This window comes from Eubalaena glacialis, chromosome 12, assembly GCF_028564815.1.
Source record: "Eubalaena glacialis isolate mEubGla1 chromosome 12, mEubGla1.1.hap2.+ XY, whole genome shotgun sequence".
NCBI classification, from domain to species: domain Eukaryota; kingdom Metazoa; phylum Chordata; class Mammalia; order Artiodactyla; family Balaenidae; genus Eubalaena; species Eubalaena glacialis.
Window position 1 is genome coordinate 69,105,474 of NC_083727.1, and position 12,389 is coordinate 69,117,862.

The 12,389-nt window shown below is 37.3% G+C and overlaps 1 protein-coding gene across 2 annotated transcripts in view; it reads left to right on the forward strand.

Moving 5' to 3' along the window:
* The window catches only part of RNGTT (RNA guanylyltransferase and 5'-phosphatase), a 234,513-nt gene that overhangs the window by 62,855 nt on the left and 159,269 nt on the right, over positions 1-12,389 (forward strand). For both annotated transcript variants that reach the window (XM_061206736.1, XM_061206737.1), the window contains exon 9: positions 3,226-3,361. In XM_061206736.1, coding sequence (XP_061062719.1) covers positions 3,226-3,361 — 136 coding nt within the window. The remainder of the gene's footprint in view (positions 1-3,225; positions 3,362-12,389) is intronic.

The window sequence follows — 12,389 nt, forward strand, 5'->3', positions numbered from 1 at the left end:
TATATCTCAAATAAGTGTGTTAAAAAATGAATAGAGAATAATTATGACAGAAAAAGCAAAATGTACCAGCACCCTGGGGTTTAATACTTATTCTATTTGAACATAATATTTAATTCTGAGCTTCTGGGCAGCCAGTGAAAAGGGAAATATAATTTCTGTTGTCATCTTATGATCAGAAGAGGGAAACCGTTTCTTTCTTTCTTTCTTTTTTTATTTTTTATTTTTTATTTTTGGCTGTGTTGGGTCTTCGTTGCTGCACGCGGGTTTTCTCTAGTTGTGGTGAGCGGGGGCTACTCTTCATTGCGGTGCGCGGGCTTGTCATTGTGGTGGCTTCTCTTGTTGTGGAGCGCGTGGGCTCCAGGTGCGTGGGCTTCAGTAGTTGTGGTGCGCAGGCTCAGTAGTTGTGGCTCGCAGGCTCCAGAGCTCAGGCTCAGTAGTTGTGGTGCACGAGCTTAGTTGCTCCGTGGCATGTGGGATCTTCTCGGACCAGGGATAGAACCCGGGTCCCCTGCATTGGCAGGCGGATTCTTAACCACTGTGCCACCAGGGAAGTCCTGTTTCTTTTTTCTGAATTCTGAAATTTGTTAGCATAAGCCAGCTTTTCTCAAACTGTGAATAAAGAATACTAATTCTGGACTTCCCTGGTAGCGCAGTGGTTTAGAATCCGCCTGCCAATGCAGGGGACACGGATTCGAGCCCTGGTCCAGGAAGATCCCACGTGCCGCGGAGCAACTAAGCCCGTGTGCCACAACTACTGAGCCTGCACTCTAGAGCCCGCGAGCCACGACTGCTGAGCCTGTGCGCCACAACTATGGAAGCCCGCGCGCCTAGAGCCCATGCTCCGTGACAAGAGAAGCCACCGCAGTGAGAAGCCTGTGCACTGCAACGAAGAGTAGCCCCCGATCGCCGCAACTAGAGAAAGCCTGCGCGCAGCAACAAAGACCCAACGCAGCCAAAAATTAAAAAAAAAAAAAAATTAAATAGAAAAAAAAAAGAGATAAGAATACTAATTCTGCCGGATATTAACAGATATCAGGATTAAGTTTAGGAAATAATGGGCTAAATAAGATAAACAGACTTTTGTATGTTTTCTTTTTTTTTAAACTGGAGAAAAAGTTTAATAACATGTATACCTCCTATATACATGGGAGAGACCCAGGAAAACTGAGTTACTCCTTACATGTTTTCTTACAACCTTAAATGTTCCTGATATGTATCTTGACTTTCCCAGAGAAAGATATAGTGTTTCCCTAATTTATTTTGCCATGAAATCCTAAAAGTAAATAATAAGCTTTGCAAAATGCTGACCTAGGTCCTTAAACAACATGATGGATTGTGTCTTCAGTACCATTTTTGCAGAAGGTATCACAAGGCTTTTTATTTGCCCTATTCTTTTTTTATTTTTGGCCACTCAGCACGGCATGCGGGATCTTAGTTCCCCAACCAGGGATCGAACCCATGTCCCCTGCAGTAGAAGTTCGGAGTCTCAACCACTGGACCGCCAAGGAAGTCCTTATTTGCCCTATTCTTATGTTGATTTAAATTCTCTTTGAAACACCACACAGGGCAAGGTTGACTTCTTCAAGAAGACTAGATTCTCCCTATCTACCAGGATTTGCCGCTTTTGGAAAGCATGTGCAGGAGAGCTTTGGGAACTAAGTATTCCTGTTGTCTGCCAGCCTGCTGGCCCGGCAGTTGTTCTGACTTTCTCAGATGCACAGTCAGTCCAGACTGAGGCTGATTTTCTTTTTCCAAGTGCAACCTGAGTCTTCACAATCCCCATCTCCTAAGGATACAGCCCTTTCAATACATAGCAAGGGCCCGAGTCCTTCACCTCCTCTCCAGGGGCCTGCTACGACTAATTATTTTGAAAACACTAGTAACAGCATGCTTCCAATCCAGTCCCCAAAAGTCAGCCCCTTTGGTCTACCTTGCTGCTCTTCGGCCTGTTGTCACACACTTCTGTTACCTTAATCAGCCCTCCCATTTCTCCTTGTCTGTCCTGAACACGTCTCTCTGTTTTTTGGAACACTTGTTTGTGGGAAACAAGTTGTCCTTTATATTAGCCGCCATGTACTACGTTTGCTTCCGTCTCTTTGTTGAACGTTTCTTCTGTCCCCCAGCCTTAACTTGATTTAGCTCCGTCTTTGAGTTGCTGCTTTTTTTTTCTGACCTACCTCATGGGTAGGAAATTAGGCAGATGGTCCGCATTCTCCTCCTTTCTCAGGGGTACATCCAGACTCCTAGTCTTCCAGTGTTTCATTTAACAACAAACAAAACTACACAGTGATTCTTCTGTTCCTTTGAGGCTCATGATTTTTAACTTTCTAATTTATTACTGTCAGATTTCTCTCATTCTTTGAAGAGTTTGGTACCTGGGTATGGTCTCCATTTTCATCCCAAATCTTGCTATTATCTGTTTAGTAGTATAGCCTGTTGGTCTGTAATTTCCTTGACTTGAATTCATCTGGACTTTATTTTTATATATGGTGTGCAGTAGAGCTCTGTTCTTGACGATCAACTAATTGGGAATCAGTGATAGTAACTCGGCCATTTGAAGGATGACACATTTTAAAGTATATAAATTCCCCCATATATTGATTGGCTAATAAAAATTCTCATGAGCTTGTGTTAAAAAATATTTTAATTTTATAGTAATGAATGAGCATTGTTCCTGAAATGGTGGTATCTGGTTATATCATCACATTAATTCAAAGAGAGGGGTTAGCTGTTCTGCTCACTGTTGTGTGGTAGAAGGAACATTAGGTACTTTGATGTCTGGCCATTTGCAAATCACTTTCTTTTTTTACTGCTAAGTGGAGAGAGTAACCCCTAATTTGTATAGTTGTTGAGCCAATAAAATTCTGTAATTACATATATGTGTGTTTGTGTGTTTTGTAAACTTTGATGTTTAAGATCTAATAAAAGTTAGACAACCGTTCTCTCCTAAGATGGGTTATAAGGTTGCTCTTGAACATCACATTGTTTCCATAAAGAGCTTTGATTTCTCTATACCCTATGTTTTTTATAGGAAACAAAAACTTCTTTAAAAAAGAATTTGTTATTTGTGGTACTTTAATCTGAATGATGGTGGAGGGGGGACTCTGGTGAACATTATTCCAGGCAGCTATTGTAAGTCTAAGGAAAAACAATTCAACTGATATTTCTTACGACTCTATTCTTGAATTTTACTGTTAATATTATCTTTTTAATGTTTCATTTAAGGTATATGATGTTGATTGATGGCACAAATGAAGTTTTTATGATTGATAGAGATAATTCAGTGTTTCATGTTTCAAATCTGGAATTTCCATTTCGTAAAGATCTCCGCATGCATTTATCAAATACTCTCCTAGATGGGGTAAGTCATATTTTATCTTTTTTTTAAAAAAATCAAACATTGCTGTTTTTCTTTCTTGTGCAAGTAAATGTGTATTTTTAATAATTAAACAGGAAATTTAGAATCAGATCCAGTTTTTTTAAAAAGTTTTTTTTATTGGTGTATAATTGACAGTTAAAAAATTGAATCTAGTTTTTGTTAAGATGTTAAATTCCATTTATCTCTTACCTGCACTTACTGTCACTTGATCATTGTCTTAGATACAGAATAAGTGAACAAAATTAAATCTTAATTTTTTTGTTCTTTGTGATTGAAAAAAATTCTTATTGAAAAACTCATTTTATTGTTTTACTTGTCAGTCGAATTTTAATTGAGTGATATGACATATCACATTTTTCCTTGGCTCTTTAGCTATAGGGACTAATAGTTCTTGTTGAAAGAGGATCGTGCCTTTGAAAGCAGCCACTTGTACTTTTACATTTGAATTTTGAAAGCTGATAAGAATTTTCCCATTCAGAAAATCTATATTTAATAATCACAAAATTACTTGATTAAAAATATTTTAACTTTCTCCTGTGCAGACAGCTTTCTTCTCCCCAATTCTAAATGTATTGGTTCATTGTAAATAAAAATTAAAATAATACAGAACGTTACAAAAAAGCTGGTAAAAATCACATGAACTCCTACCATTGGAGTAACTTCTGTTATCATTTTGATGAACATTATTCCAGACTTTTCTCTGTGCCAGAACATTCAATCTTAACATCTGCTCCTGAAGGATTCACATTCATATTAGTAACAGTAACTCAGAGAATAGATTCTTAAACAGAATGTCTATCAGAATCTTTTGGGGAGTTGGGACCCCTTCCAGTCCCAGTAAGATTCTGAGTACAGGTACCTCTGCCCTGGCTGAAAATGAGTACTTTGGTCAAATATGTACCCATGTGGATAGTTACATAATTTTGCATGAAAAGGTTTAAATGTTAATCTGTTTTGTAATTTGTGTTGTTTTCACTCAGCAATGTGTTTTGGACCTTTTTCACATAAAAGTCTGAATGATAGACCACTGTATATGTAAACACTGTAATTTGGGGTTTCCAGACTATCTTGCTTATGAAAATTATAGGGGGTGCTTGTTAAAAATATGGCCTATCCCAGTAGCCTATCCTAGACCTAGTGAATTAGACTCTCCCAGGGGTCAAGTTATCTTTATTTTTAATAAGTGCCCAAGTGATTTTAATTAGGCAAGTTTGACAAACAATTCTGTGATTAATTTAGCCAGCCCTCTTTTGGTGGACATTTGGATTTTTTGTAGTTTTTTGTACTATAAGACGTACTTGTATGCATATCCTTATACCTTTTTCTTTCACAGTTGTGCAGTTTTATAATTACGATTCTTAGAAGTGAGATTCTACTTAAAGTAACTGAGGAAAAAAGAAGTAAATTGGCACAAATAATTAGGTTTCAGCTTGGCTTGCTTCAGGCTGGATCTGGGGACTCAAGTGATATTGGGCATGTTGTCTTTCTCTCTCTTTCTTTGCTTACTTGTCTGTCTGTTCTCACTCTGCATGAAGGCTCTTTCCATGTGGGAGGCAAGTTGCCTTGCAACCCAAGCAGAAAGGGAACTTTTTTCTCCCAATATCTATATATCAATCCCAGGGAAGATTCCAGAGGGCCTTGCCTGAGTTATATATATATCCAAGGAAGAGTGACAGTGGAGGTCAGGAACTCACTGGTGGCAGTACCACTTGGAGTGCAAGAGGAGTAGTCCTGCTGAGGCAGGGACAGTAACCTGATACACTGCACTGTGTCCACTGTGCTGGATTTGAGGGCGTTACCCATTTTAAACATTGACATGTATAATTGCCACCCTTCTTTCCAGGAAGTTTGAACACATGTACAGTTCAGCCATCCATTTGTAAAGGATCTATGCACTGTCTTAAACACTGGGTTTTGAAAATTTAAAACCTTCTAATTTTAAATGACTTTTTCATTTTAGGAGACAGTATAGCATAGTGGTTAAGAGCCTGACTCTAACTGATGGTGTCTTATTGGCTCCATGAGTTATTGTATGAGGGCCCTAATATTATTTACTCAGTTTCCTCATCTGTAGTGAAGTTAGGCTAATAACAGTACTTAGGTCTTGGTGCTGCTGTGAACATTAAGTTGGATAGTTTATATAAAGTGCTGATAATAGTGTCTGGCACATAGTGAAATAAATGTTTACCTCTTAATTTATGTGAATTGTTAAGGAGGTTTAATAGTTTTTCACTTCTTTTTTACTGTATTTAGTACAGTACAGAGTTACTATATTTCTTCTGTGAGTTGCCCATTCAGATCTTTCATACATTTTTCTGTTGGGTGTTCATGTTTTTCTTACTGATTTATGAGAAGTTTTTGTCTCTTGGGTTATTACTTTATGACCCATATTTTGAAAAAATATTATTTTTTCTGGTGTTTTCCATGGCACAAGTTGAAATTTATGTAGGTAAATTATAAACACCTTGGTTTTTAAAAAATATATATTTATTGGAGTATAGTTGATTTACAATGTTGTGTTAGTTTTAGATGTACAGCAAAGTGAATCAGTTATACATATACATATATTCACTCTTCTTTAGATTCTTTTCCATATAGGTTATTACAGAGTACTGAGTAGAGTTCCCTGTGCTATACAGTATGTCCTTATTAGTTATCTATTTTATATATAGTAGTTAAACACCTTGGTTTTTAATATTTGGCTTTTGTGTCATTTTAAGAAAGAGATATTTTTACTTCAGAATTATTATAATAGTCCCCTGTTTTTCCTTCTAATACTTTTATGGTTTCATTTACATATTTAAATATTTGATCTATCCACGATACATTTTGGTAAAAGGAGTAAGATAGGGATACAGTTTTATTTATTTCCAAATGTCTAAACTGTTGCCTCAGCACCAGTCTGCTAATGTATTTTTCCTTTTTAATTAGATGTATCATTTTTATTGTATATGGGATTCCCTTATATTGTTGTTTGTTTCTTGATTCGCTTTCCCATTCCATTAATATTTTGGTCTTCCTGTGGTAGTTTTAGGTTGACTTACATGCTGTAACTTTAGCATACAATTTAATGTCTGATAGTGCAAGGATATCCAATCTCTTGGCTATTCTGAAATTTGTCACTTAGATTTTGCTCTCTTTATTTAGCTTTCGGGTGAACAAGGCTATTTGAGAAGTTAGGCTGAATTAGTATGTTACACTTCATGTGCAAATCTGTACAACAAGAAGCTTGTATTTTTCTCTGCAGAATGATCTCTGGTAGGCTTATCTCCAGACCATTTACCTTTCTGTTTGCTATGTTTGGTTGTGTGGTTTATCTCTTTGCCACACCTTCACTATTTTTCTTTTGAGGGAAAAGGGACTCTACATCTTTCTTATGACTTCCCACAACTGTAAGTTTCTTTTCTACAGGGATACTACTCATGTTCTTTAATATTTCTTCACTTTTTCGGTATTGAACCTTTTTCACAAGGCAGATTGAACTATATCTGGCTAATAGTCTCTGGAATTTGTATGAGAATGCTTCCTGTCTTAAGATGAAATTTGCTTCTCTGTTGCAGATTTATACCAATGATATTGGGAAAATAGTGAGTAGCTTGTGAATGTTCATTTAAACTCTGAATGATAGAATTACCCTAATGAAAGCCACATGCATAAAATATGTATTTATTTGTTTAACAGAGGGAGTACCATTTTCCAAGTGACCTGAATGCTTGTTGCCCCCATCCCATTGCTTTTTTAAAAATTTACCAGGTAAATATTGGAGTGTGCAAGCCAGAAGATGGAAGACTGTGATTGGAGAATGAGATGTTTGAATCAGCCACTTCTGAGGTATAGTTTTGGGTGATGAGAAGGTTCAGGATGTGACCTAGAGAGAGTGAGAGTTTGAGGTTGTGTGGAGAAGAGCAGTGAACATGAGATCAATGAACATTTTAGATGGGTCCTAAAGAGTGATGACAGGAGTCCAGGGAGAGGTTGACTGAGCTGGATATAAAGATTAGAAAGAAGGAAAGAAGGTAGTATAGTTGATTGAGACTGAGTGGCAAACGGAGACTGAACAAAGAGTAACTATAGAGTAACAGAATTGTCTATACTGTGCACTCTGTGAGGCTACTAGTATTATAAATTTTCATGCCAGTGACGGTGTGCGTGGTAAAATATTTTGACATATATACGTAAATTTTTTAACACATTTGTGCGTGTGTGCGCACGCATGCTGCACGTGCGCACACACACCCCCTTGTGGTTGACAGAGCCACTGCCTAAGGTTGGAAGTATTGCTACTGTGCATCTCCAAGGTGTTCCGTTCTTATCGTAGTTGATGTGACGGCTACCCCTGGCGTTGTGCTGTCCATAATCTGCATTGCCAATACAGCAGCTCTGGTAATTGGTTCATGGGAACAGCAAGAATATTTATTTTGATTTTTGTTCCTTTCATTTTATTTAAGATAGTTTTTTAGCATTGTAATTCATAAAATAAAAGGAAGAAAAAGACTCTCAAGTTATAGCATTTGCAAAAGTTTAGTGTAGTTTTTCATTCCTATCACGTACCACACCAGGAGTGCAGGCATTGCTTAGAAGGTTGAGGAGAAGGCCTCACCCTGGAGACATCTTACTTCTTTGGGTCGGGATGGAGAATAATGAATAAAACGATAACCCGAAGATTGGCATTTAAAACAAGTCCTTTGGTGGTTTAGAGGAGAAATGAATTATATCTAGTTAGGAACTAAAGATGGTTTATAGAGGAGTTGGCATTAGATATGAGAAGATTTCTATAGAAAGAGATTTTTGTTGGACATGGGCCAAGGGCATTCCAGGTAGGAAATACTGCTTAAGAATTAGATGCTTAACCACCTGCAGATTTAACTTAGCAGTACTATTTATTTTCACCCCAAACTTGGATAACTGAGAGCAACATAATAGACTCTTGTGAGGTTTTAAAATAGCAATATGATTCATGATGTCGGTTTACTTGGACCAGAATTATAGTTGCCATATCTGTTTTTCCACTTAGTTAATTAAAACAGTCCTCTGTAGTTTCCTGTTTCTTCTACATTTTCATTTGCAAATTGTTTTTGTAAAATTCCAAATCCAAGAATAACTCAAACTGCCTAATTGTCTGGCTGTCAGATGTGAGTGTTGAAGCTTTTGTTTTGCTCTCTAGATTATGTTCTTTGACCCACAGAATGTGGAAAATAGGAGTTTAGAAATACGGCAGCAATTCACTTGAAACAAATCAGTGAAGTTCAATCAATTTTATACTGAGGATAAGAGGAGGATATAGCAGTTAATCATTAAAGTTAATACAAAAGTCTTGGGAAAATGGCATGTCTTTTCATCTGTTAATTTTTTATAAAGGAATATGCATGCTCATTGTTAAAATTTTAGGAAGTCTGTATGTTATAAAATAGAACTCAACTATCAAGAAGAGATTAAATTTTAACATTTTGATGTATTTCCTTTTAGTCATTTTGTTGTGCCTGTATTTCTAGAACGTGTGTAATCAACACGTACATAGCTGACGTTTAATATATGCTGTGTATCTGGGGTTCCATCATTTTCCTTCACTCTGAAGAACTGATTTTAGGATTTTGTTTTCTTTTTAAAATTTAACTTTATTGAAAAAGTTGAAATATAATTTACCATTCTAAGGTATATAAGTCAGTGGTTTTTAATATTCGCAAGATTATGCAACCACTGCTATCTAATTCAGGAACATTTCATCACTTAACTATGATAATTAGAACCAAATGGGCCTTATCTGAAAGGATTTCAAGGAATGGGTTACCTTTGAGATGAGCTTTGAAGGCCCACAGATTTTCCACAGTTAATTACTTCCTTTCATTAAAACCCTTCAGTGGGGGCTTCCTGGTGGCGCAGTGGTTAAGAATCCGCCTGCCAGTGCAGGGGACACGGGTTCGAGCCCTGGTCTGGGAAGATCCCGTATGCCGCGGAGCACCTAAGCCTGTGCGCCACAACTACTGAGCCTGTGCTCTAGAGCCCGTGCGCCACAACTACTGAAGCCTGCGTGCCTAGAGCCCATGCTCTGCAACAAGAGAAGCCCCCGCTCACCGCAGCTAGAGAAAGCCCGTGTGCAGCAACGAAGACCCAACGCAGCCAAAAATAAATAAATAAAACAAATAAATTTATTAAAAAAAAACCCAAAACACCCCTTCAGTGGTTCTCCATTGCTGAAAGCATGAAAGCCAAAGTACGCAATGTAATATTCCTTTTATCTGGGCCACACCTAAGCCTTTAGCATCATCTTTGACTGTGAGCCCTTGAAAGCATAAGTCCCACCTATTACTGAGCTTTGGATAGTTTACCACCTTTTCCATTCCTTTTAAATACCATTTGGCTTGTCCACCATCCTGCTAGAAGATATCCACCACCTCTTTCAGGATTCAGCTAATGGGTTTCTCACCTTATTATCAAACCTTTGTCTTACTCTTCAAGTAGAAATAACTACTCCTTCTCCTTATGTTTATACAATATGCCCTTATTTGACTGGAATAGTAAAGGTGTATACTTGTTGTCTTAGTATAGTTATTAACAGCCATCTCTTTCACTCTCAAAAGTATCCTGGTTTAGACAGATAGCTACATGGTCAATCTATCTGTATGACCATCTATTATTAAAACTGTAGCTCTTCCTTGGACCTAGGTACTTTTATATTTTCCTCTCTTTCTATGACTCTGAGCCCCTTGAAGCTAGGGGCTGTGTGCTTAACTTCTCCAGCACTTAGAGCATAGCGTATAGTTTGGGCTCAGGAAATATTAAATGGGTAGGCAGAAGAGTGGATGCCTGGGAACTTCAACTAAAGGCAATGGAATATGGAAAAGTACAGAGGATAGGAAAGTCAAACATGCAGATTTTGTGGTTTTTTTGGTAGGGCCCATAATAAAGGATTCAGCATCTTTTTTCTGTGGGTTTACAATTTTCATCAAAAGTAGAACGTTTTTGTGCATTTTTACCCTTCCACCTGTTGAAGATTTAATTACTAATGTTCTTTCATTAAAACAACAACAACAAACTTTTCTTTTTGTGTTTCATTTTGGATAGTTTGTATTGATTTGTCTTCAAGTTCATGAATCTCTCCTTCTCCAGCATCTAAACCACTGTTCATCCCAACCACAGTATTTTTCACCTCAGACATTGTAGTTTTCGCCTCTGGAAATTGAATTTGAGTCTTTTTTAAGTCTTCTGTGTCTCTACTTACCTTTTTGAATATATGGAATACTGTTAGAATATTCTTGCCTGCTAGCTCTAACGTCTCTCACAGTTTTAGGCCTATTTTGATGGATTTTCTTTCTCCTCTTTATGAGTTGTATGTTTTTGTCTCTTTGCATACCTGGTAATTTTTGATTGGCTGCCAGACGTTTTGAATTTTACCTTGTTGGGGGCTCAATATTTTTGTATTCCTATAAATATTCTTGAGCTTTGTTCTGAGATACAGTTAATTTACTTGAAACTAGTTTGTACCTTTTGAGTCTTGTTTTTAAGATTTGTTAGGTGAGGAGTCTTAAGTCTAGGGATAATTATCCTTCACTACTGAGACAAGATCCTTCTGAGTACTCAATGCCCTGTGAGTTATGAGACTTTCTAATCTGGCTCGTGGGAACAGGCGTTATTACCAACCTTGTTGAGTGCCATGTATGGTTCTCTCTAAGATTTTTGGGTGCTTCTTTGCCTGACCTTGAGTAGTTTCCTCACATGCATGCTTTGCTGAATATTCATGGGGTTCTATCTGCAGACGTCCCTCTTCACACCCTATCCTCTGCTGTGAAAACTCTAGCCTCATCGGTCTCCCTAGACAACCTGCTCTATTTTCTCAATTCAGGGAGACTGCTGGGCTCTCCTGGGCTCCCCCTGCCTGCATTGAAGCCTGGAAACTCTCCTCGACCAATAAGCTGGGACAGTTGTAGGGCTCATATAGTTATTTACTGTTTCCTAGGAGTTACTGTACTTTGTTGCTGGATGTCCAGTGCCTTGAAGATCATTTCTTCATATATTTTGTCCACCACACAGCCTAGGTCTTTGTTAGAATCCCTGGGTTCTCTTCTCTTTTAAAAACTATGGGTGAATGTTTTCATCAGCTAGTTGGGAGCCATATTTTATTCCAATAATGCTCAGATTGTTTCTCCAATTCAGCACGCAGTCCCGTAGCCTTTATTTCAGGCAGGAGGAGTGTTCTGCTATTTTAATTACTCTTTAATCGGAAGAGGGAAAAAAGACAGGAACAACCACTGAGTTTCCTTCTCTATATTTGAATGTAATAGTGACAGTTATCAATGATTTGTCATTTTACAAGTAGGGCTTTTGGGGATTTAGTGGGCTTGGAGGTGAACCCTTTTTGTTTTACCAGAATTTTGGTAGTTTCCATGGCTATCAGTTTTTAAAGCTTACTGGTTTGTTTATTCCTTTTTACTTGTTTAGTTTGCTGATAATAAACTTTCTTTTTTGTTATTTTTAATGTTTGAAGAAGATATGTATTTACTCATTTCATCAGGTAATTTGGGAGGGAAATTCTGTGATGTCTGCTCTCTGAACCTGGAAGTCCACTTAATTTCCATCCACATTTTTGAAAAGATTAATTGAAACCTGTTATTGGTACTACCTTGTTGGCTCATAAAATTCTCAGATACAAGTACTTAAAAATATTTCGGTAAACAAATTTAAAGTAATGAAAGTGATTTATGTCAAGTGTTGGGTTCAAGATGATAACCATAAATAAATGTCTGTAGCTTAACTAATACATATTTGAGAAAGAAATCAATTGGTGATAGTTGCTTAAAACTAGAAAATATATTTGTCCTCGATCAGTGTGTTCCTTGTAATTTTCGATGGTTGTGTGTGGATATTGTCATGAAATTAGATAATAAAAAGACTGCTTAGTTTCCTAGGAAGAATATGAGGAAAGAATATTAATTTTAGGTTAAAACCTATTATTAAGAATTAATATTTTAGGGAATTACTAAGATCCTGCAAGCTGCATGACATGGCAGAAAAA